The sequence below is a fragment of the Panthera onca genome, chromosome D2, assembly GCF_046562875.1.
Source record: "Panthera onca isolate mPanOnc1 chromosome D2, mPanOnc1 haplotype 2, whole genome shotgun sequence".
In the NCBI taxonomy this organism is placed as follows: Eukaryota; Metazoa; Chordata; class Mammalia; order Carnivora; family Felidae; genus Panthera; species Panthera onca.
This window is the reverse complement of record NC_138349.1, coordinates 7,324,485-7,349,356: the sequence shown is the minus strand read 5'-3', so window position 1 is coordinate 7,349,356 and position 24,872 is coordinate 7,324,485. Positions and strand designations below refer to the sequence as shown.

Sequence of the window (24,872 nt, the reverse complement as noted above, 5' to 3'; positions counted from 1 at the left end):
GGAGGCGTGGGGGAACAAAAAAAAAAATTACCAAGCCACACTGCCAAATGTAGGGTTTCCACGTATAAAAGCAGCCTGCTGGTGCCAAGGTCAGTAATTCCTCTGCTGGCACGTTGGTGCCCATGGGCTGAAAGGCCTGGCTGGGCAGGCAACGAGGAAACAGGCCTGGCCACACGCAAGACGGTATTTACACGCCTCCCCAGCAGCCCCAGGATGTGTCCGCTTAGAAGACACGTCCAAACGGATGGGAAGGCGGTCTGGAGCCCACAACCAAATGGAAACAGTGCTATCTGGTTACAGCAGATCACTTCCCGGCACGGCTGGGCTGGCAAGCTGGGCAGGCCCGCCGTGGGCAGGCTCTCACCGCTCAGGGCTGCGGAGGCTGGGGCGCGACACCCGGGACCCTTCTCAGACGGAGCACAGGACACGAGCTGGCACGTCTATCAGGTCGGTCACACCTCAGCCTGACGGAGGACACGGGCCAGACACCCCCGAGAAGCCCGGGCCCACATCCACCTCGTCACCTTCCCCTTCCGGTCTTGGGTTTTGTGGCCGAAAGGGGGAGGGGTGGGGACTCTGCCCCACTGTCAACACTTCCACTGGCTGGCCGGGCAAGACGGGAAGAGCAGAGGTGACCAGAAACAAGGCCTCTCTGGTGTCACGTTCCTCCTACCGTTTCCTTCTTAGAGGACGTCCACGTTGGTCAATGTCTGCACCAGGCCCCGTTCCAGGTGCTCTGGCCCCAAGTGACTCTAGAAGCAGCTATGATTATGTCACATCCCAGTCACTGGGGATGGAGCCGGGGGCCCTGTCCTGGGGGGGGGGGGGCACAGGGCGTGGGACGCGGATCACATGGCAGAGCAAACGCTCCGCTTTCCAGAATTCCCTGCGCTGACCTTGGGTCACTCTGCCCCGCTGCTGCCCGAAACAGGAAACCTCGTTAGCACAGTAATTCTGTCATTTTGCTTACGATTTTCCAGAACCCCCAGGTACTGAAGAGGTCACCTACAAAATTAAGTGCTAGAGTATCAGAAAGGAGCTTCCTGAACTTGGGCTGTTCCCGCCCCTCAGCGTGGGGAGCACTGGGCTGCTGTGGGAGCCGGGCCCCCCCCCTTTGTTAGTGGAAGGTATAAAACCACCTCAAGCCTCAGGATTAGTCAGTCCATCGTGCCATTTCCTTTCCTTCCCATCTTGTCACGAAGAAACCGTTAACACTGTGGTGCTGGCCTGAAAGGCTCCGCTCCTGGTACGGACACATCGCTTCGGAGGGGAGCGCGTCACCCCTGGAGCGCACCTGCTCACCCGGGCTTACAAATACCTCATTTAAGGTTCAAGTTCTCTGACTGAAGCAGGACCGTCTAGAAGAATGTGCACCCAACAGCTCCTATGAAACCAGTAACAGATTTCTGAGAAGGAGGGCAAAGTGTAATACCAGAGGCAGGGTTGGGGGGGGGCGGTGGGTAGGGGGGAGGCTCCAGGGTGGGCGCCTCCCCCTCCACACGGGAATGAGGAGGCCCGGGTCTCCTTTCCATCCTCGTCCAACTCATCCCACTTGGAAGCCACCCAAACTCACGCAGCCCCGGCTCCACAAGCCGCCAAATATTAGGACAGATGTTTTCCTGTGTTAGGTGAAAACACCTGTAACTTGACTCACGCTTTCCCAAACGCTCAGGCAGATTTTTCTCAAGTGCGCTGCAGCCTCTTCGAGCGAGCCGCTTTTCTGCAAAGCTCATGTTTATGAAATAAAGCAAGATGGGCCCAATTTCTGAGAGGATAAGGAGTCCCCCAGACTTAACCCTTCCATCCTGCAAAGAGTTTCGCTACGGAAAATTGCGCCGAGGGAAAAGCCATCTTCCGAAAGTTAAGAGACAACCCAAATTCTCTTGCAGACAAAATGAACCCAAGCCACAGCGGACGTCATAGAATAACCCGAACGGCAGCCCCCCCCCCGGGGGGGGGGGGGGGTTAGATGCCAACACCCTCCCCCAAAGCCAATTGTTCATTTTTCCTGTATGACAGATTAGAAGATGCTCAGAGATGATCTAGAAGGTTCCAGAAGGACAGGGAGGAAAATCAAGGAGGGCACAACCAGCCAGCTCGCCCTTGGGCAAATCACCAATAAGCATCTCGTGTTCTAACCACTACCGTGACCTAGGAAACTGCTTGAAAAGACAAGGAAAGTATGGCTCTGGGGTCTAAGCCCCACATTCATTCACAAATAAATTACACGTTTCTCAAGCATGAGGCGGAGTCACCCAATCTAACGTTTGGACTCACATGAAGGGCACTGGGTCTGACTGCCTGTCCACAGACGGCTGTGCTGTGTCCCGCCTGGTGGCAATAAATGCTTGCTCCTTCTCAGGAGGCAGCCAGGCCGAGCTTTGGAGCATTTCTGGCCAGCCTTCCATCTCTTGGTCCCCCTCCAGCCCTCGGGCCCCCAAGATCACGGCAGCTCCACAAGCGAAGGCAGAAACCGGAGCCCCCAGAGATGCTCCCCTGTGCCTGCTGGGTCCCAGGACGGAAGCCACGGCAGCGCCCACGCCTCTGCCTTCCACGGGCGGCATCTCCGGGGGGACACGGCAGAGGTCGGTGGGTTACGCGCTATTTTCCTGCAGAAACAGGGCCAAAGATGGGCTTAGGACATCCTGCTTCCTACTTTTAAATGTGTACAGGCTGTGTTGGTTGTTTGTTTCTGTCAAGTGTTTTAGGATTTATGTTTAAAAACAGCTTCCTGCCTTTAGAAAAGTTTTCTGTCCCTTCTGTTCCCGCAGGACCCCTACCAAAATAACTTCCTTGGCTGATCTCAATCGCAGGGGGCGGGGGACCCAAGTGCACTGGTGAAATAGGAAATAGAGTTTCAAGGCTGCCTGTATGTACGTTCTCATGAATGCAAAGAGAAAACGAGAATGGCCAGACAGCATTTCAGTCATCAGGGGATTGACACAGCACTGAATGCCCTCGGAAGAAAACCCCAGACCTGAAATGGGGCCGTATAACCAAACCTACCCTTCCAAGATGAGCTGCCATGTAAACAGTCCCAGCCCTCAAGGAACTCCAGACTTAGCCGTTTATCATTGTTTAATTTTTTAAAATGTTTTATTTTATTTGAGAGAGAGAGAGACAGAGACGGAAAGGGCTAGAGCAGGCGAGGGGCAAGGAGAGGGAGACACAGAATCAGAAGCAGGCTCCAGGCTCTGAGCCATCAGCACAGAGCCCGATGCAGGGCTCGAACTCACGGACTGTGACATCGTGACCTGAGTTGAAGTCGGACACTTAACCGACTGAGCCACCCAGGCGCCCCATATAAAACTCTTAAAAAAAAAGTTTATTTGAGGGAGGGAAGGGGAGGCGGAGAGAGAGAGAATCTCAAGCAGGCTGGGCTCAATCCCACGAACGGTGAGATCATGACCTGAGCTAAAATCAAGAGTCGGACTCTCAACCGACTGAGCCACTCGGGTGTCCCTAGATTATGAAACTTACTAACAGCTGTATTATGAAAATTAGCTTTGACTCCCTCTTGTGATGGGGGTAAAAGTCCATTCCTCTTTTAGGGCATGTTTTGAAACTAAGTATGAGCTGGAGCCCCGGGCTGGGACGCAGGCCTGGGCAAGCCACAGGACAAAAATCTACCAGGAAAGCTGACCCGCACAGGATCTGCCTTCAGCAGGTGCTAGAACAAAAACCACTTTCTTCTTTCCTCTCTGTAAAAACCTCCGATAAGAGCAAAAATCCCACAAAATCTTAGCATCTCAGGTAACCCCCTAACCCACCTCGACGTTGCCACCCCTCACTCCATCGCACTCTGTATTTTATGTGACTTAACCTGGATTGGGTTCCCAATATTCCAGAATTCCTTCCTCTTGGCTTTGAGATGCCCCAGTCACGTCCGTCCACCAGGGCCCAGCTCAAGTAACCCGCACCTCCAGGAAACTTCTTCGGTTCACTCGAGGTCTCTTTGTCCCCAAATCCGAAGAAATCTACCCTATAAGGGGAGTACACTACCAAAGCAATCCAGGGGATGCATCAATTGGCAGAGACAGCCCTTGGTTTTCTCACTCAAGGTGATGGAGCCCTGTCCCTCCGACATGTCCTTTTCTCCCCCATGTGCCTGTTCCTTCAACACATAGGCTGTGAAGGGACCAGATGGGTGTGACTGTACAGGACAACAGGACTCCATGGACAGCCAGTCCTTGCCCTCAAGGCACGTCCTGTGCGACGGGGAAAGCTGACAGGCGTACAGGGTCACCGGGAGGACCTCCGAACCCACGCCCAGGCCAAAGCATAGGAGCTCACCTGCACGGGTCTGCGTGCAGAGGCACCAAGCTAAGAGCGCAGAGGACCCGCCGCCCGCTATCTGACGCTGCCTGGCAACACTCTGCGTTGGCTCAGCCGGCTGTGCCCGGGGGCAGTCGGAAGATGGGCTGCCAAGACCTTGCAGGCGTAAACACCGACGGTCCACCCTGCTTCGAGAAGCTGTTTCACCCATTCCGGGGTGTGAATGGGAAGGATTCTCTTGGCACACACATCTCTCCCAGCAGGACACGGGAAACAAGCCCATGGATGGCCCAGCACCCCCCCCCCCCCCCGGAGGAGCAAGTAACCAGACAAAAGAGGGAGACCACTGTGACCAGGTGCATGCACATCGGTTCCCGGAAGACGCCCCCTCCCGGTACCTCACAGCTCAGCTGGTGGTGCTGAGCCAAGTTCTTGCCTGGACCCAGAGGGGCACCGGAGGCCTCTCTGGAGGCAGACAGCATGCCCCAAACCCTGAGCTTTGTTAGGGCAAGAGTCCCATTAACGTCAGGATGCTCCTAACATCGTGGTTTGGTGAACTGAGTATGAGTTGATCAGAAACAAGGGTCTCATCTCACAGCGTATCACCTGTAGGTCCTGAAAAAGAAGTCACAGCACAAAAAGCTGGCACCAAAGTATATTCTGGGGTTCTGGTGCCATCGTCCCCCCAAATGCCTGTAATGACACTGAGCGGTGTTGGGACCTACCCAGGCCCAGGGACATCCTCCGAATTTGTGGGGGGCACTGTGGGCTGAGCTCTCCACTTCTTCACAGCCAGGACTGTTCTGCTGTCCTTAGACCTACTCTGTTGGAAGGAGACTGGGCCTGGGTCCATCGGAACCCTGGTTCCTGGGAGGGGTTTACTGAGCCTGGAAGCAGACAGCCTTTCCTAAGGGTGCGGTGACCCAAGGAAAGGCACTCAAATCCAAGCAGGTTGGGAAGATAAGCCAGGTGGCTCCAGGGCACTTAGGAGGTTTGACCATCAACAGGGACACAGACAGGGGTCTGTCTAGAGCAAGAGCAAAAATCCACTGGGGTGGGGCGGCCGCTGAAACACCAGCCACCGGCCAAATACGCCACACCCCCAAAGCACAGGTGGATACGAGCGGACCGGACACGCTGCTGTTAGAAACACAGGGAGTTAAAGGACATCTGCCAGCTGCAGTCAGAGCCCTTTCCGCACACAGACAAGTTCAGAGAGAAGCTGATGTCTGCATCTTACAGATGAGGAGAACAGAGAAATACAACGTTTAACCCGATTCCCACCTGCAGAAAGCGAGGGCCTGACTGAGCGTGGGCAATTCTACGAACCCAGCCCCTAGTTGACAAGAGGCACCCCGAGGGAGGAGTTTATCTAAAAACCACACCAGATAAAGGGGAAATGTGGATTTTTATCCCTTGCCAATAACTTCCATAAAGCTTCAACTTGACTTCGCTCCCTTCCTTCACATGATCACATGGCAGTAATACGTTCATTTATGCTTTTGGAGTTTAAAGTCGAGTCTAGTTGACTATTGTATATTTACACAGCTAACGTAATTATCACTAATCACATAATTACTGGAAACATGCATAATTGCCCAATCCAAACATATAATTATAATGTACAGCAACATTATAAATCTCCCTTTTAAAATCCACATTTTGGGGTTGTTTATGGGTATTTATCAGAAATGATTGTGGACTACCTAGAAATGGCCAGCTTCGATGCTGTTTCTGTAGAAAGTACTACATACGCTTTAAAGACCGAAAAAGGTAGGGGCGCCTGGGTGGCTCAGTCAGTTAAGCGTCTGACTTTGGCGCAGGTCATGATCTCACGGTTCATGAGTTTGAGCCCCATGTCGGGCTCTGCGCTGACAGCTCAGAGCCTGGAGCCCGCTTTGGATTCTGTCTCCTTCCCTCTGCCCATCCCCTGCTTGTGCTCTGCCTGCCTGCCTCTCTCTCTCTCTCTCAAAAGTAAACATTAAACAAAGTCAACACTTGGGGTGCCCATCCCCCACTTGTGCTCTGTCTCTCAAAAATAAATAAATAAATGTAAAAAAAATTTTTTTTAAACAAACTCAACACCCAAAACCCAAATAATCCGTGAAGAAATGGGCAAAAGACATGAAAAATAAATATTAAAAAAAATTTTTTTTAATTAAAAAATTACCAGAATTTGTAATTAGTCCTGTATTTACCAGATTATCAGTTGGTCTCTATTTTCCCAGTATCCATTCAACGAACCCACCTTCTCACTTTTTACCTCTGCTCGTGAGGACATCCTAGAGGTAAGCAATGTCAAACAGGGCTGTTTATTCAAAGGGAGGTTCACGTCATTTCTTCTTGACATGCAGAGGAAGCGGAAAAGTCCACTCCTGAGTTATGGTATGAGGAGGGCACTAATCACAGCTCAACGGATGCCATCATTAGGACCATTTGTCCACGTGCATAAGACATTTGAACAAAATAAAGTAAAATGAAACATCTACTTTTGTCAAATGACATTCTCCATAGCCACAGGGGAGGATGGCGTTTAGTGATTTATTCTACCATAACCCACAATAAGATGTTCCGACAAAATGTCATCGGCAGAGCCATTCTGGCATATTACACTTCTACAAACCCAGAAAATGCTTTCCGCAAAACGCTTTCCTGGGTTACTTTGGTGATGCCGAGAGACAGTAAGCCCTCTTCTCTGACCAACAAATATCTGGGGAAAATCACACCAGCTGTGTCTAGATGTAACATACTGAAACTCCGACGGTCCGATTCACAAATGCGATGTATCAGTTATGCCAGCAAACTTAACGGAGGGGGAAACCAAGACTGGAACTGTCCATCAGAAAAGATGGACTGCCGTTGCAGCCCAGCTCTGACCAGTCCCTGTTACCAGACCCTACTCCATACCAACCCTGACACAACAGCATTCTGGGATTGTTTGAGACCAGGCATCGGCAAGAGCGGAGAACAAATGATCAATATCAAAATAGAACGGTTCCTTTAAAAAGAAAAATTAAAATCTGGCTTCTAAGTCAGCTTGAAAGGCCATTATTCCAACTGATTTGGATGGAGTCCCAAAGACTGGCTGGTGAGAAGCAAAGCCATACTCTGCACTGTGCTTCCATCTCGAACAAACATCCCGTGGCGGGGGTGGGGGTGACGGGAAGACGCGGCCTGAGTCAGATTCTGCCTTCCACCCTGTCTTCCCTTGGCTTCAACTTGGAACCCCAGAGGGCAGAGTGGCTAGGAGTGGCCACAGGACATTGAAGTTCAGGAGGACAGAGACCCTCAGGTTTCCAGGAGGAACGGGCTGGGCCTGGGAAGGCAGGCAGGGGTTCTGTGCAGGGGTGAGGCTCAGTTTCCACCAGACAGGCTAGGCTGGAGCAAAGGTGTTCATTGAAGAGACAGAGGGGGCTGAAGGCGGTCCCAGGAGGGCCTGTCTGGAAAGGGATCCTGCAGCTGGGGTTTGCACTGGGGTCTGGCGGCAGGAGAGAGGACCGAAATCTGAAGGAGGTTTGTTCCCAGAGACCAAAGAAACCAAGAAGCCAAAGACAAAGCCCCTATGAGCCCAGAGTGGCTACAACACAGAAAGACAACTTCATGCTTTTAACCTAACAATCAGAAACGAGAGAGAGAGAGAGAGAGAGACAGACAGACAGACACACGTGGTCCTGGGGGTGGGGCACTGGCAGGGAGAAGGAGAAGACTGTCTGCTGGGCTCTCTGATTTCCCAATAGAATGTTCAAGAGCAGGTAGACCGGGTTTCTAGAACAGACACTGGAGACAATCCAAAGCCAGGGATGGAGACACAGGGGGAAATGACTGGATCCACGGAACTGATTTGAGGGAGAGGCCAAATAAGGGGCACACATACCGCCTCCTCTGTGCCTCACTGGTAGCAGCTGGGCCGTGAGCACCTGACCCGGCCTGGAAAAATGGTAACTCAGTGTACAAATGCAAGGGCCACCAAAGGTGCACCTTGGAACACCTGTTGTACTTAACGGGACAGCAAACGAGCGTTTGGGATCGTGGGTTACAAGTAACACCCGAGTAACTGAATTTCAAATGTCTGTCTTGATGGTGCCTATTGAGAAATTTCAAAAATTGTAGCTTTAACTTATCTCGGGAATGCCGTTCACAGATGAACCAGACGCTGAAATTTCGGTTATAAAAAGTGGGCGGCAGGTGGGTGAACCATGCTGGGGAGAGAGGGTCTGAAAAAACCGTCACTGGTTTTGCCCTTGCCGACAGCCCTAAAAACGTAGAGGGGACAGGCCACTGGCTCTAATCCCATTCTCGTCTCCGATGCGGTACGTCTAGATAAATACCATAGAACGGGTGGAATCCGCACCACAGGCATCAAGGACACGAACGCTGGAAAGTTTTGATCCACTAAAGGCTTTTTAGAACAGGAGACCCAGTAACCTCAAACGAAGCACCTTTCCGCCAGAGGTCAAAAAGTAAACTGACTAAATCCCCACGCGATCGGGTGGAAGCCAGAGTCTGGGACGCGACCAACCAGTTGGTCTGGGCTCTTCCATGACTAGTCATGCTTCTGAAAGTCAAACAGGCTTTCAAAAAATTATGTAGGCTAAGGAGACCAAGGACAAGACCACTAAATGGAGGGTGCGACCCTTGAGGAGTTCCTGCACGAACAAGCACCCGCACGAATCACGTGCACGGGGGGCAGCGTGAGTGCGCGGTCTGTTATCAGGACACTGCGGTGTGGTCCGCCCCTGGGCGTGATTACGGTGCTGTGTTTACATCAGGAGACGTCTTAAAAGGGCACACAGGCCACGCAGGTATTTGGGAGCGAACCGTTGCACCTGCAACTTTCTTCTACATGGTTCTGGAAAGCCCAGCCATCCATTCATACACGAATGTATCTCTATCTGTACAGCTATAAGAAGAAAGCAAACGATGGCCAATCTCATCAACTGGCAAATGCAGTGGAAGGGACTATCAGCATCTGTTCGACTACCCTACCGATCTCTCTGGAGGTTTGAACGTTTTGGCATGTTTATTAAAAACAAAACCAAACCTTTAAATCTCCAGCCCCCTGCACAGCAGCAGAACCTCAGGGGTGTGGGGGACAGCCAGCACCACTACCCTCTCGTGTCACAGAGCTCTTGCCGGGCATACGGTCACACAACACGTCATTGATGCTTTCACCCCACATGGCTGGAGTCACCTCTGCTTTCAGGACAAACCGTTCCATACGGGGCAGCTGGTGGGCCAACCGGGGTGCGAGCCCAGGGGGTGCTGCTGAGCCCATCCCGCCCGGGGGGCTCCCCTCCATGACCTCTGTGACACACGTTGCAGCCAAGTCACCGGTAACCAGGCCGAGCCAGCCCAGTCGGCAGCCGGGACGAGGCTGGCAAGGAGCACTCAACTCCAAGCCCAGGGCCACGCGCTCTGGATTTCTTACCGCTCCCTCATTAGGGAGGGATGGTGTTTAATCAACATCGCAGAGGTCTGTCCCCAGGTTTCCATTAGATTTTAATTATGTTTATTTTTCCTTTCATGAATAAAACACTTCCAGACATTTTCAAAGATACCAGGGATGTGAACACGTAATGAGAGACAATGCACGGACTCTTCAGTAGTATCTTGGAATTCATCACTGTAAATACCTTAATCCGAAACAGATAAGAGTCCGGAAACCTCAGAAAGTGAAAAAAGACGATCCTGTTTGTTACACAGCGTCTTTCATACGCAGGATGACCTGAGGGGTGTGCCAGAAACAGACCTAGGGCCGCTCCCTCCCCAGCTCTCCTAGCCCCACCCTTACACCCTGGGAGCTGGGCACCCCTGCTCGAAGGTCAGGTCTACTGACCACAGCTCGGGACACGGGCCGGGGGCTCTCTGGCTGGAGGGGGGGCGGGGCGCAGTCTCAACAGGGAACCAGTTCCCCCACGGGTCAGCGGTGAGCGGGGCGAGGGTTCGAGGGCGGGGCTACGCGCCTTTGGTTACAAACCGCCAATCACGCTGGCTCTTACCTTCACAAATTCTGTCCAACCGCTGTCGCTTGACTTTGTGCTTATCCACAAGGGCCATTCTTTATCGAACTTTGCAACTCTCTGATTCAAAAGGCAAAGCGGTCCTCTAAGAACTTAGGGGAACGCGCAGGAGTCTGCGGGCATTACGCCACTATGAACCCTGAAACAAGGAGAAAAGAATCCTTACTCTCTGGACACCCTCGGGGCACAGGACAACAGTCATTCAGGGCTTTACTGCCACTTTCTAGAAGGGGACCTGCCACCAGCGCTTGCTCTCCTGCCCTCGGACTTGGACAGGAAGGGAGCATTATTATTGGTCTCTGAAAGCAGTAAACGGCAGCATCCAGAACCCTAGCTTTTAACTCCGGGCTGTAAACACCAATCGCTGACAACGTGAATGGCAGTCATTTGTGCTCCGACGCCAGAGACCACGCTACAGCCAGCTGGGCCTTGCCCTGTACTTCTGTGAACGAAGAGGGGCTGACTCCAGACCCACCTGGGCCGGCGAGGGGGTCCCAGGCCCACCTGCACTAAGACACACACCCAGCCGTGGCTACAGGACGGCCTCTGTCCACGCCTTCTGCAGGGCAGTTTACAAAGTTTCCCCAAACTGCCCTTTGGGGTCAGCAGTCAAAGCCACCGCTCAGCACAACACAAGCCCCCGACCCCACCGCACGAGAACGGGGCAGGAAGTCACGGGCCACCTAACCGCCTGGGCCAGGGGCGTCCAGTCCACAGACGGTATCGGCGACGGGAGGGTCCAGGCTGCCGGCCGCGACACGGGGGAACGGAGACCGCACCCGCACCTGTCCAGGCGTGCCCGGTGTTTCTGGAAGAAACGAGGCAGCAGAGGAGGGTCTCCCGTGTGGCTTGGGGTCTGTGGGGCACTCCAGAGGGAAAGCCACGAGCCACCTGAAGAATGGGAAGCTGATGGCCAGCTTGTCTGTGGAGGGTGTGTGTCTTGGGGGGACCGGACCCTCATTTCCTCCTCATCCGACGTAGCAGTTGAGGCCGCAAATCACGATCTGCACCCCGCAACGTCTGAGCTCTCGACTCACTGCGGTGGTCTTACTTTAACAACACGGTCAGAGAAAGTTGTCCTCAGTTACCCAGCAAATGAGGGGGGACAGGAGACAAGAGTGAGGCTCCAGGGTTAATAATGAGGATTATTATGTATGGTCATCAATTATGCAAAACGCTGGGAGTTACTTTATCAAAGGTCAGAATACAGGTCTGACTATGAGAAGGCAGACTTCCTGGTAGTTAATGGCTAATTTCCCAGCAATGAGGCGCACCTCAAAGATTTATGGCAATAATTACACTTTTTTTTTTTTTAAAGAGCTAGGAAAGAAGCACAATTTCTAATGACATAAATAATTAACATAACATCCCAGAGATACTAAGCCCTTTTCAAACCTGGGGAGTTCCCCAAACCTGAACTTCAAACCCGGAGAGTTCCCCAAACCTGAACCGGCCATACTGGGCTAGGGAGACAAAGGTGGTCCCAAAGCAGGTGGGACAGGTGTGGCAGTCATGTTATAAAAATTCACTTTTGTTGGGCTGTAGGAGAGGCAACAACGCAAGGCAGGGAAGGGGGGGTGGTTCCTAACTCAAACCAATGGGAGAAGGGAGTCCAGGCAGAGGGAAGGTGGCCTTGAGCCCCAGAGCTCGGCCGGCAATTTCCATTTGCCAGAGTTCGATCACCGAGCTGCAGTGCGGCCCCTGTCCTCGACGCTGGCATGAAGACAGAACCTCGTGTTAGCCAAGGGGTGAGAGAATTAATTAGTTAATATTTGTGAAGTGCCTTGGAGATGAAAAATGACAGCATTATCATCCGAGGCAAGCCGGGTTTCACACCCTCCTCCTTCCATTACGCCCAAGTGAGGCGTAATCATTCTTTTTGCTTTCCTTTGAATTTTAATTTGTATAATTAGATGGCGTCCTGAAAAATTGATAAGTAGGATCTCGATTATGCAATCAAAGGAAAGATCAGACATCCGCTTACACAAATAGCCTGTGTCCTATTATTTACCAAAAGAAAAAAAGAAGGAAAGGGGCAAAGGACTCCTGTCTGGATATTTTTCGGGCTGGGGGCTGGCCCTTCCGTGGGGGCCCCTCCAGCTGTGGCACCCACCCATGTGGACAGCGAATTCAGAGTCGCACAGCCACGAGGCGGAGTCTGGTGAGGATCTCGTGGCAGTGACCGCTGATGTGCGGAGCCTCGTTCTTTCCCCTCGGTATCTCTTTGAAGCAAGAATGTATGAAATGTGACATTTTCCTCCTTGGCTCTCCTGAGGAGCAAGCTACTTATGAGGACTTAATTAACACAACCCTCCTTCCCGACGGCAGGGACAGGCCTTCTTCAGGGCAGAGCCGCGAGCTAGGGTCTCCGGCTGGGGTCCATGGAGACCACCAGCACCCCGTGCCCCCTGCACGCCAGCCCCGGGCTCCCCGGGCAGTGCCCGCTCTGACAGCCAAGCTCTGTCTTCATTTCTATGTCTCTGCTCACAGATCAGGCCCCTTTCGGCCACTGAATTTATCACCACAATCGGCAGCTGGCACTATCTCATCAATGCTTCACAACGAATCAGGGTGCACAGAGGGGAGAGAAAGGAGAGGGGGATGGGTCCCTCTTTTGCTCAGACTATGGCCGTGGTGTCTGTCGTGGATGGAAGTAGCATTCTAGAATATTCTAGAACCACAAGTATGTGGAATGACCGTTGCGTGAGCGGGATCTGCATTCGTGAAAAAGGGATGTTTTTACGTTCCCAAGGGGAGTGGAATGCGTGTGAAAATATTCAGTGCAAAGCAGCGGGCTGCAGAGGGCCGCGCGTGGCCTTCCTCCTTTGGTGAGCCAGCCCCTGGCATGCGGGAGCCAGCCATGGATACCACTCCCTCCGGCTGAGGCTGGGAGGGACACCTCAGTGGAACTAAAGAAATGTCAGAAGGGAAGTCAGGTGTTTGTAGAAGTAGGATCCCACTGCCAAACCTTACGAGAAAACCACTGCATTCTGCCCCAGAAAGGGAGATCCTAAAATTGCAGGGTAAACCGCAGGAAGGTCTACTTGACCTTTTATTTTAGCTTGAGAGGAGAGGTGATCTAGGGCTGAAAGGTTTGGTGTCAGTGAATCTGGCTCATTTCAGAAGAGGAAAGATGCTTGCATGAGAAAGGTACTTAGATTCTCGTTACTGCCAGAAAGGAGCAGCGAGGATGGGAGGTTTACTCCACGTGGATTTCCAAGAGAAACTCGAGAATTCAAAGCAGGGACAAACAGGAAGAAGAACACTTCATTTTATAACCACCTGCTTGCATATCAAACACAAAACAAACACCCAAAACCAAGTACAAGAGAAATGGATGTTTCCCCCATCCAATGAGGTCTAAAATATGGGCAGATTGATTTTATCAAACGTGACCATTAGCAACCCACCTGCCGGGACCCAAAACACTACAACCTAGTCCTTGCTCATTTACATTTTTTTTTGATGTTTATTTATTTTGAAAGAAAGCAGGTACAAGCGGGGAAGGGGCAGAGAGGGAGGAAGTGGGGGGGGGGGGAGAGAGAATGAATGAATGAGTGAATGAATGAATGAATGAATCACAAGTACGCTCCCTGCTGTCAGGGCAGAGCCCAACTCGGGGCTTGTACCCACCAACTGTGAGATCATGACCCGAGCCGAAATCAAGAGTTGGGACTCAACTGACTGAGCCACCCGGGCACCCCAACTGATTTACCTTCTTAAAATCACAAGTTTTTAAGATGCTCTCTGTTTCTTTATTCCGATTCCTAGTCTCCATAACACTAGGCAGACAAAGAAATTTACACAAAGTAATTCATGTCTTTCACAATGAAAATTCACCTAAAACCATGGCGATTGCCTTCAATTCTTTTCACGAAACCTACTGAAACATTACGTTCATAAAGATAGACCAAGTTTCAGGATATGCTAACGAATTACTATTATCACCGTCAAGCAAGAGCTGCCAAATCCTGAGTGAACCCTTGGAGCCCTCCAAGTATATTGCACTGTTCTTTCTGCCAAGGGGCCGAGAGGCTGGCATCATCCAAGGTAAGGAGAGACGGCCCCCTGCAGTCCCGGCAGCGAAGGCTCCCACCTTCCCCAGCCTGGGGTCCCTAAAGGAACAGCAGCACTCCTCAGGTTTCCTTCACCCCATCCTACAAGGCTCCACCAGCCTGTGAGTGACCCGGGAGGGCGGTACCCATCAGGCTAGGGCAACATACCGCACTTGCTGGCACAGGCAAGGACCCTGTGTGTGGTGTAGATCCAGCACGTTGGGGGGCAAGGTCAGCACGTTTTACTAGAGCCTTGACGATGCTGGCCCAACAATGACAACTGCCCAGAAAGCCCTCTCTGGCTCTTCATGGAGACCCAGTGAAGTCGCTGGTCTTCAGGCTGTCGCAAAAGGACCTGTTCCACCATCTTTGGAGGCCAAACGGGAACAACAGATTCCGTTCTGGGGAAGAGAGCTGGAGAGAGTCCTCTCATCAGGGGATCTGGCTTTTGTTTAGTAGATTCTTATCTGGAGAGCCAAATGAAATCGAGACAAGACAAACGTTCTACAGGGGTCAGGGGACAGCAGGAAAAACACTGGCCTAGCCTTTGGTCAAATGGCTGACATAATACCACAATTAACAGAAGTATTCGAACTTCATTTTAAGGAAGAAAATGAAGTTTTGGGGGGGGGGTTGATCAACTTGTGGGAAATCAGCTTACTGAAGTCAATTTTGTAAGTGTCTCAAAGCTACTACTGCTCCTTGATTGTTTGTTCAGTAGCTTTGGGGCATATTTAGGTTTTTGTGAAAGGGGGAAACCCGGGTGCCTGGGTGGCTCAGTCGGTTATCGGCTCAGGTCATGATCTCATGGTTCATGGGTTCAAGCCCCACATCAGGCTCTATGATGACAGCTCAGAGCCTGGAACATGCTTCGGATTCTGTACCTCCCTCTCTCTCTGCCCCTCCCTCACTTGTGTTCTCGTTCTCTCTCTCTCTAATAAATAATAAAAACAATTTTGAAAGGGGAAACCCATGGCTCAGACATCACGTGGCATATAACAAGGGGCACAGGTGACTCGGAGACCCCCTCCCCGTGCCCCAGAGGTAACCAGCAGGACCTTCTGATATACACTGAAGGTTCACTCTGGTTCCTGAAGCCAGACCTGTACATTGTTTGGCAAGGCCGTTCATCTTTCCCCAGGTAACTCCCAGGAGCCAAGCCTAGGGTGACAAGGTCACACCCTGGTCACATGCCCTCAGTCCGTTCCAAGGGTCCCATCCACACATCTTCAGACAGAAGGTGCACAGACAGCTTGATTAGCACAGGTCCGCCATGCTTTTCCAACACCCAGGGGCCTGGCAAGCTTCAGAAGTCAGGTGCATTTTGGTTTTTAAAAGGTAATACAGAGCTCACACCATATTACTGTGGACCCCCAAATCAACCATTAAGATTTCCACCATACAGGATGCAAAAATTATCCTCAACACTTCAGGCCGGGTCAAAATCTGCTGCCAAATGGATTACAAAAGAAAGAAAAGAAAGAAAGTTTTGAAGGGTGCCTGGGTGGCTCATTGGTTAAGGGTCCCACTTTCCGCTCAGGTCATGATATAACGGTTCGTTAGTTCGAGCCCCGAGTCGGGCTCTGTGCTGACAGCTGGGGGCCTGGAGCCTGCTTCGGATTCATGCATTCATTCATTCTCTCTCTCTCTCTCTCTCAAAAATAAACATTTAGGGAAGAAAAAGTTTTGAAAGCTTTTCTTGGGCCTGGAATTTTATTCTTTCCATCCAAACCCCAGCAAAATATTCTCTGGGGCTCTGAAGGAGACAGAGATGAAGGGCAAAGACCACGTAGCCCAAAGAGCTGGGAAGGTCACGAACCTAGAAAGCAGTCTTCTGGCATGAAGAACCCCACTGCCCATGGGCGAGGCCCACGAGGCTAGAGGCTGCCACCAGGAGGGAGCAGATGTCAAAGGCACTCTTCTGCTCAGACCAGCTCCCCGGCCAAGGATGCCAAGCGTGTCCTTCAGCTTGGGTTGTTAGCACGTGGAAATTCGTTTCCTGGTGTTAAATGTAAAACTCAAAAATTCTCAAGATTTTCACGTGCTAACAACTATCACCAAGAACAGAACCGATTCATGATTTTCTTAATTGGTTGTTGTGTGTTATAATGAGAACCAAGTGTTGGTCTACCCAAGCTGAAGGAAAATGAGATGCACTGCATTCAGGATTTTCACACATTTTTAAAGCCCTTGACTTACAAGTATGCTTCAAAATTAATATATCCATTTTCGTAATAAAATAGCCTTTAGGAACAAAAGCAAACAAAACAAGAAAAGGCGAGGAAACACATTTTCATTTAAATTAAGAAACGCAGAACACCAACTTTTACTCCCACGGTGTTGAGACCGAGAACTATAGACACACGGGTTAATTGTTCCTTTCCTAATTTTCTGACCCTGCCCTCCTTTGGCATGACAATCTTGACCTGTAGCGGGGAAGTCTGCGTGGACAGGATGAAGGGCGTAGCGCCTCAAGTTCTCTGTGAACAGAGGAAGTTCTGCGATGACCGGACAGCTCATCTCCCGCTCCGGACCGAATGTAAGAAACCACTGCAGGGTGTTTGCATCCGAGTGAGGAAAAGTCAGCATCCTACACAAGAAGCATCCGGAACGTCCGAAAGTTCTCATGAAAGGCCTGCAGAGGGGCCTTGGCCGTGGTTGAGGCTTTTGGGGTGGCCTCTCCAATGCCCCCAAGGTAACCCGAGGGTACTGTCCGCAGCCTGTGAGAAGCCCTGTGTATGCTTGCTGTGGTCCAGGGCAGAGGAAAAGCAGGGATAACTAACGGCCAGTAAGGGCTTGGACCCTGGGGGTCAACCAAGGCAGGCGTCACCAGGGGACAGCTACCTGGGGACAGCTACCTGTGTTAGTGGGGAGTGTGCTACACGTTAGCCTATGGCTGGCTCAGTTCAAAGTGCACGTGACTCTTGATCTTGGGGCTGTGAGTTTGAGTCCCACACTGGGTGTAGAGATTACTTAAAGATAAATTAATTTGAAAACAGCCTATGGAATGGAGGGTGGGGAGGGCAGGAGGGTGGAGAGTAGAGAACATGTGACACTTTTAAGGCGGTTTGGATTGTTTGGTTTCTTCCAACACAGATGGATTGCACTTGAATCGAAATGTCTGATAAGGACAATTTTATAGGAATTGGTTAACAAATAAATGAACTGCAGGGGCGCCTGGGTGGCTCGGTCAGCTAAGCGTCTGCCTTCAGCTCAGGTCATGATCTCGCGGTTTGTGAGTTCAAGCCCGCCCCTGTCGGGCTCTGTGCTGGCAGCTCGGAGCCTGGAGCCTGCTTCGGATTCTGTGTCTTCCTCTCTGTCTCTGTCTCTCTCTCAAAAATGAATGTTAAAAAAAAATTTTTTTTTTTTAAATGAACTGCAATAAGGTCTTGAATTTTTACAAATCTTCATGTTAGATTTTGAAGACCTCTGCCTCTTGATTTCTTGCCACTGGGAGGCCCTGAATCCTTGGCTGCCAGCCCAGAGGAGGGGACTTCCTTAGGGGACACAACTGCTCTGCTGCCCCTGAGGATTCCAGCCTGGTCTCTGGACGCTGTGCACTCCGGAATCCACGCGTGAGGTCGTGCCGTCTGCAGTCCTGGCTCGCTGGCAAAGCTAAGGGAAACCACAGGCGTGGGGCGGACCTTCTCCTGGTCCAGTCCTTCCCAGGAGCAGGACTGGCGCCCAGTGATGGGGCCCTTCAGCCGGCAGAGGGCACTGCACACCCTGCGTGGCCTTCCCGGGCCCCAGAGCCCTGAGTCGCTGTGCTGAGGGACTCGCCCGGTTGACGGATTTCAACCCCCAGTTGGGCTCTACAAGAACCGAGAGGCAATGAGGCTTGACACCTCCATGAAGGAAAGGTCTGGGCTGATTTCAGGATGGCACACTGCACTTTCCCTCCATCTCCGGATGCAAAAAGAACCCGTACCTCCCACTCACCCTTAAAGCAACAGAAGTTTAGATTTAGGCACATGATCGGCCAGGGAAGAGGGAACCCAGGCAGGCCGCCCTGTCATCTAGGGCCTGGGCTCGGCAGTGGAGGCTCCCTGATGCAGGAAGGGCATGGCCACCCTGAAGGTTGACATTCTATTACACGCTTGCTTCTTGTTTAAAGACACATCAGTGAGGAATGGGCCATAGTGAGGAAAACGAAAACAACGTGGCAGGGACGTAACGTCTAAGGAGAGGAAAGCAGAGACGGTGAAAAAGCAGAGCTTTCCACCACAAAGCTCAAGACTACGTACACCTGCCGAATTGATTGTGCAATTCTCCCGGACCCCCAGCATGGTGCGTTGTGAGACACCGATGACCTCAGAATACACAACCTTTTCAGGACACACTAACTTGGAGAGGGAGGTGAAAAAAGCGAACGTTTCCCACCATATTCCGGAATGGAGATTCTGAGCGGCAGGCATGGGGCTGGTTTCGTCCATCGACGCTGAAAGCAGGGGTGATGCCGATGCCTCGTCGGATCTCCTCAGCTCAGTAAGACCAGCATCCTCTCTGAGCACCGGTTCGAAGCCCGGGTTGCCATGGCGACGGACGCCCCTGGGCAGCACAGCTGACTCTTGGCCTGGCTGTCCCACCTGACCCCCAATTCAGCCTTCTCCAGGAAGTGTCCTGGGACTCTCTCCTCCCCTTTTCTCTCAGCACCTGACACAATGCCCTCCCCATCACGTACCCGAACACATCGATTTGGAGAAGGCTCCTCCGTAGCGCCCACTTGGGGGTAGACGACCCAGCGAGGTGTGCGGGCCACCTGGTGGCCGAGGAGAAACTGGAAGAGGCTGACAGGCATGGCCCGACCAGGTCAGAGGCCGGCGGGAGAGGGGGATTTGAGGTGTTCTGCTGGAGATAAAGTCAGCCATGTGAAATGCTGGCCGGCTGGGACCCTTTGTTCATTTCCAAAAACAAAGTGTCTGGAAAGATGATCTCTAACACTAGGAAGAGCTAAGAGCTCACTCTGAACCCGCTTGTCTGCCCAAAGGAGCAGGGAGGCTCAGCCTCCCAAGTGTGGTGCTGGCTGGGTCACAGAAGCCAGTCGAGGACGAAACTGAATAGAATCCTGAGCAGCTCTGCTCAAACCTACGGCCCAGCCCGGCCAGGGGAGAAAGCGACCGGTGCCCCGAGAGACGCCCCATGACACAACTTGGCTTATCGCTTCTCCTGTCTCAGGAGCCAACACTTCAGGGCACCAGCAGCAGGCACGCCATGGGACAGGAGTGTCCCCAGTGCGGAGGGGTGGCCCCTCTTTTATTCCAAAGGAGGCGTTGCTTACACAAAAGCAGATACGCAGGAAATTCAACTCAGACCTCGGGAACAGAGTAGTAAGTTTGTTTTATGACAACGGATGTTCTACATCCGGATCTTTACAAATACCCAAATCTCGCCCTAACATTTCTCTACAAGAGAAGTCACCAGGCTGTAGTCACGGAGGCCTCTGTAAGCCCACGCGGCACTGTCTCAGGTGACAGTTTTAAGGAAATGAGACGATGGAATCAAACATCCCTAAGTCCACAAAGTTTCTCTCTTTTTTAAGTTTATTTTTCAACGGGGGGTGGGGAAGGGAGGGAGACACAGAACCCGAAGCAGGCTCCAGGTTCTAAGCTGTCAGCACAGAGCCCAACATGGGGCTCGAACCCACAAACTGCACAATCATGACCTGAGCCGAAGTCGGATGCTTAACCGACGGAGACACCCAGGTGCCCAGGTCTCGATTTATTTTTTTTTTTTATTTTTTTTTTCAACGTTTTTATTTATTTTTGGGACAGAGAGAGACAGAGCATGAATGGGGGAGGGGCAGAGAGAGAGGGAGACACAGAATCGGAAACAGGCTCCAGGCTCCGAGCCATCAGCCCAGAGCCCGACGCGGGGCTCGAACTCACGGACCGTGAGATCGTGACCTGGCTGAAGTCGGACGCTTAACCGACTGCGCCACCCAGGCGCCCCAAGGTCTCGATTTAAAAGTTCTTCCCAGACCTGATCTTTTCAACCCGAGTCACAAAAAGGAAAATCTTAATCTTACGTGTAGCTACTTAACAAAATGAAATGCAACAGCTTGCAGCTATTTATTTTGCTTAGCACAGTTTTAATGTGGAGGATGGGGGGTGTAGCGGAAACCTGGGAGGGGGGAGGCGGGCTTTGTATCCATGACTGCAACTGAAGGAGCCTGGCCAGCTGGCAGTCAGATGGGGGAGGAGAATCGGGTGACACTTCTAGGTCACACAGATTCATTTTTGCTGATCGAATTCGAGAAGGGAGCCACTCCATAGCTCCTTTTGTCTTTCTGGTTCGGGGTATTATTCCTGGAGTTAAATGGTCTTCTTGAATCATTTCCCCCGAGTCACAGGGGCCCCCGGTTCTGTTCTCCAAGTCCTTGGTGGGTAAGCGATATTGTTTTTACGTTTATCGTAGCCCAGAAATGTTCTGAACTGTGGCTAAAATATCCGTTGGGTGTGGAGAGGATGCTGGAACCGGGGGGAGGGGGCGGCTCCCCATGGGAATCTTCCAGAGGGGTGAATCTCTGTCATGGCGAAGGGCTCTTCACAAACAGGGCAAACATCGGATGGTTCACATGAATACAACCACCTGTTTAGACAATCACAGCTCACCACGTGCCGATGCCGAAAGATACTGATTTTATGTGAAATCCTATTCAGGAACTCCTGACAAGGTGATGGCCATTTAAAACTCTGCTCTAAGCGGGGCACCTGGGCGGCTAAGTCAGTTGAGTGTCTGACTTCGGCTCAGGTCATGACCTCTTGGTTCGAGAGTTCAAGCCCCACATCGGGCTCTGTACGGACAGCTCAGAGCCCGGAGCCTGTGTCTCCCTCGCTCTCTGCCCCTCCCCCACTCACGCTCTGTCCCTCTCTCTCTGACAAATGAATACATGTTAAAAAAAAAAAAATTCAAAAAAAAATCTACTCGGAACTAATTTATGGGGATGCTGTATACCCTGGAGCCCCCTCCAGACAAAGAACAGACAGAGGAAGGGAGGCTCAGAGAAGGTGGGATATGTCTGGACACTATGTTTATGTCCCGGACCGGACAGCATGTGCAAATGGTACAAGATGTCATTCTACGGCAAGGCAGTTCCCGAAAGCCCACCCTTGCAGCCCCGACTGCGTATTATGGTCTGCTTGTCCGTATCAGAACACCCAAAAGGGATTCACACATGTTTTCAGCGGACTGCCCACGGTCACAGCAAGGGTGAGTGCCCTGTTACACGGACTGAATCGTGTCCCCCCAGCCTCCCCAAATTACATTCAAGTCAGACGCCCCAGTGCCTCGGAATGTGACCTTATTTGGAGACACGGTCTTTATGGAGGGAGACAAGGTCTTTATGGAGGTAATCACGTCATCGTCAGGGTGGGTCCTAGTCCCACAGGACTGGGGGTCCTTATGAGAAGGGGAAATTGGGGACACTGGGCTATGGACAGAGGGACGACACAGGGAGGGGATGACCATCTACAAGCCAAGAAGAGAAGCCTGGAAGAGGTCCTTCCTTCCCAGTGTGCACAAGAAACTAACCCTGTAGGCATCCTGCTCAGACTCCTGGCCCCCAGAACCGTGTGACAATGCATTTCTGTGCTTTTGGCCACCCGGTGGGTGGTACTCGTTTACAGCGGCCCTACGAGGCTGATTCACGCCTGCTGGTGATACTGGGGACGGCCGCCCCAAGACATCGTCTGGGATCTCGCACCAGTGATGCTTCGGGAAGCTCAGATCACCCTCGCAGGGGTCCCGGCTGGGGTGGAGGGGTGGCCCCCACAGGGTGTGACGTGTTGAGAATCCTGGCTTTATCACACAACACCAGTGCCGACCCACCCGAGTCTGGCCGTGGTCCCCGAAAACTCAGCACACACAGGCACACCCAGGAGCTGCCGGCCCAGCCACCAAACTCCTGCGGCATGAGCGGTCGCCTCCTCGAAGACGGGGACCCGTGTTTTCAGGGAGAGACGCCAAGAGAAAAAGGTCCTCACCGTTCCCTTCAACTGCGTTCTGCTCCCCAAATCTGAGAATTCGCTGTTTCGAACACACTATGGTCGCTGATACGACAGAAGAGACAAAAACACGATGATACCCTCGAACTACACTGGCACCAGGTTACGCCACCTACAGGACAGAGAACGCTCACAGAAAGCCACCGAAACGCTCTACGTCCCCAGCTGCCCACGCTGACAGGAGGCCCGCGATATACCCGGTTCTGTGAACTCTGGGATAGGCTGTACTGTCCACATGTCAGCAATGCCCACGGGCCCGGAGAACACAAAGTCCTCCTTGAACTTCGCAGGTGCTTCCAGTGAACTCCCAGGTGCGTTCAACATGCACGGAGTTAACTAAGGCACGCTGGGGTCTCCGCTCTGACTCACGCACACCCATCCGTCTGGGGACATTAAAAAGATCTGTCAGGGGCCGGACCCCACATTAAGGATGCAGCCTTCCAGGCCACCCTCGGCACAGCAATTCACTGGATTAACAGGCCCTCTCGCTTTCCTATTCTTAGAAGTGGTCCTTGAACTGCAGCTACTATTAAAGTCGAGCGCTCCTAATCAGAGATAAAGGAATGCAGGTAACATGAATGCGGTCTGCAGTTTCAGAGCATAAACATAGCCCATTCCTGCAACAGGAATGACAGATGGCAGTCCCGAGATGTCAGCAAGCCCCACCCAGAGCCCAAAGGGCAGAAAAGGAGAGCAGCGGTACTGCATGAACGAACACACACGCGCACACACGTGTACGCCCTGACGTTTTCTTGGAACCACAGCTTTTCTGGAACATTCTGAGACTGGAGAAGTGACCAACTCCAAACTGCTGCTGCCTTCACAGGTGTGACAATATGAGTCAACCACCCTGGGTCACTCCCTGCTCAGGTTTCCGCTCATCCCCGAGGGGCCCCCACGTCACTTCCCACCCAAGCAGCTTTGCAGAGGCATTGCTAGTGCAAGAATCTGGAAACCCAGGAGCCACTTTGGGTCACATGGGCCAGGCCGAAAATGTGGCAGTTACGTCTCATTTAGCTGTACGAACCACAATTAACACTGCCCGCCCGCCCACCCCCCCCGCAAAAGGCGGAGCTCCCCAGACCCAAGAGGGAATTACCCGCATAAGTAAGCCAAGAGATCAGCCAAAGACCAACTGGTTTGGAAACTCAACAGGGAAACAAAGTCCAGGTACAAAAACACGCCCAGTTTCCAGAGCGGGCAGCTCCCCCGGTATAGACCCGAATGGCTGGGGTGTTTGTTACTTTAGCAACAGCGAATGCTTGCAGAGTGCTTAATGTGTGACAGACACTGTTGTGGACGCTTTCGAGCGTGAAGTCACCCAACACGCACAGGAGTAGCCGGCCAGCACGCTGCACTCTGCTAAATTCAATACACGATTGCACAGTCTACGCTGCAAACAACACACCCAGCACCACCTCAGTTGTCAAACCTGCTCTGGGGTGGCTTTGGGCAAGTCTCCCACACCCCAGGTGATCCCAGGACAGGGGTACAACCCCAGCCCAGACACTCTCAGAGGAGTGAGCCCAGAGAAGGCTCAGATCAGGGCCTGAGGGATCAGCGACGGCAGCTCAAAACTCCCTCCCCTCCAGGAACTTGCTGGTCGGTCTCCTAGCCGAGCTTGCGGTTACTTTCAGGTCAAGGCTAAAATACCAACACGCTCTCCCTGCCTCCAGAACAGATCCCGCGTCTGCGCTCTCGGAGTAGGGATGTGAGCTACAGACACTTTGGTGGATTTAGGACCTCTGACATGATCACTCCCAACCGCCTGCCCCAGGCAGTGACTTGTCCAGGTCACATGGGCTGCCATGATGTCACCTACGAGGGACCCACCTCCCGGTCACACCCGGGGAACTCCCAGTGTCTGACGAGCTACAGTCATGGCACACATCTGCATGTGATGCCTGTAGATTCTAGAAGTTTCTCTCACAGGGACACATCGGGTCCTTTGTTACACTCCTGGCTTGTGAGTCTCCATCAGACCTTTTCTTCAAGTCACGGCTTCCCCCCAGCTCAAGATCCACGTGCTTCCAGCGGCGGCTCTGCCCAGCTCCCTGGTACCCAAGGGTGGGCTCAGCTCCCCCTCCCAGGTCCCAGAGGGACAACAGGAAGTGACAGAAACAGGAGGCGGGGTGATCTTATTCTCGGAGAGGAGCTCAGGACGGGGTAAACAGAATCTGAGAAACAAAACTCAGGAAAATGGCTTCCCTAAAATATGGTGAGGTCAGCGAGTAGAGACAGCCCTAACAACACTTACAAGAAAAAACATCTGTCAGTGTCGAAAGGTCGGCAGGAAGTGAGTGGGATTTACACGGCCCTGATTGGCCAGACCAATACTCCTAGAAAGAGACACACACATGGCTTAACTCAGCCCGGAGAAACAAAAAACCCCTTTCAATTGTCCTCTGACTGGCCCCCGCCGCTCTCTAAACAAGAGGCCAAACTCTGAGCTATGAAATCCGTCTAGGACCCTGACTGGCAATTAGCTCTTTGTTCATTCACTGATCAGCCACCGAGGC

The 24,872-nt window shown here is 52.3% G+C and overlaps 1 protein-coding gene across 6 annotated transcripts in view; it reads right to left on the bottom strand.

Annotated features, from left to right (window-relative positions):
• The window catches only part of CTBP2 (C-terminal binding protein 2), a 158,896-nt gene that overhangs the window by 38,948 nt on the left and 95,076 nt on the right, over nt 1–24,872 (bottom strand). For 4 of the 6 annotated variants that reach the window (XM_060641235.3, XM_060641236.3, XM_078434938.2 and 1 more), the window contains one exon: nt 10,275–10,434. The exons of 1 other annotated variant lie outside the window; for it this stretch is intronic. In XM_060641235.3, the coding sequence (XP_060497218.1) occupies nt 10,275–10,332 (58 nt within the window). In that variant the 5' untranslated portion in view covers nt 10,333–10,434. Of the gene's footprint in view, nt 1–10,274; nt 10,435–24,872 lie in introns of those variants that run through there. One more of the 6 variants, XM_081790442.1, reaches the window with a different exon arrangement.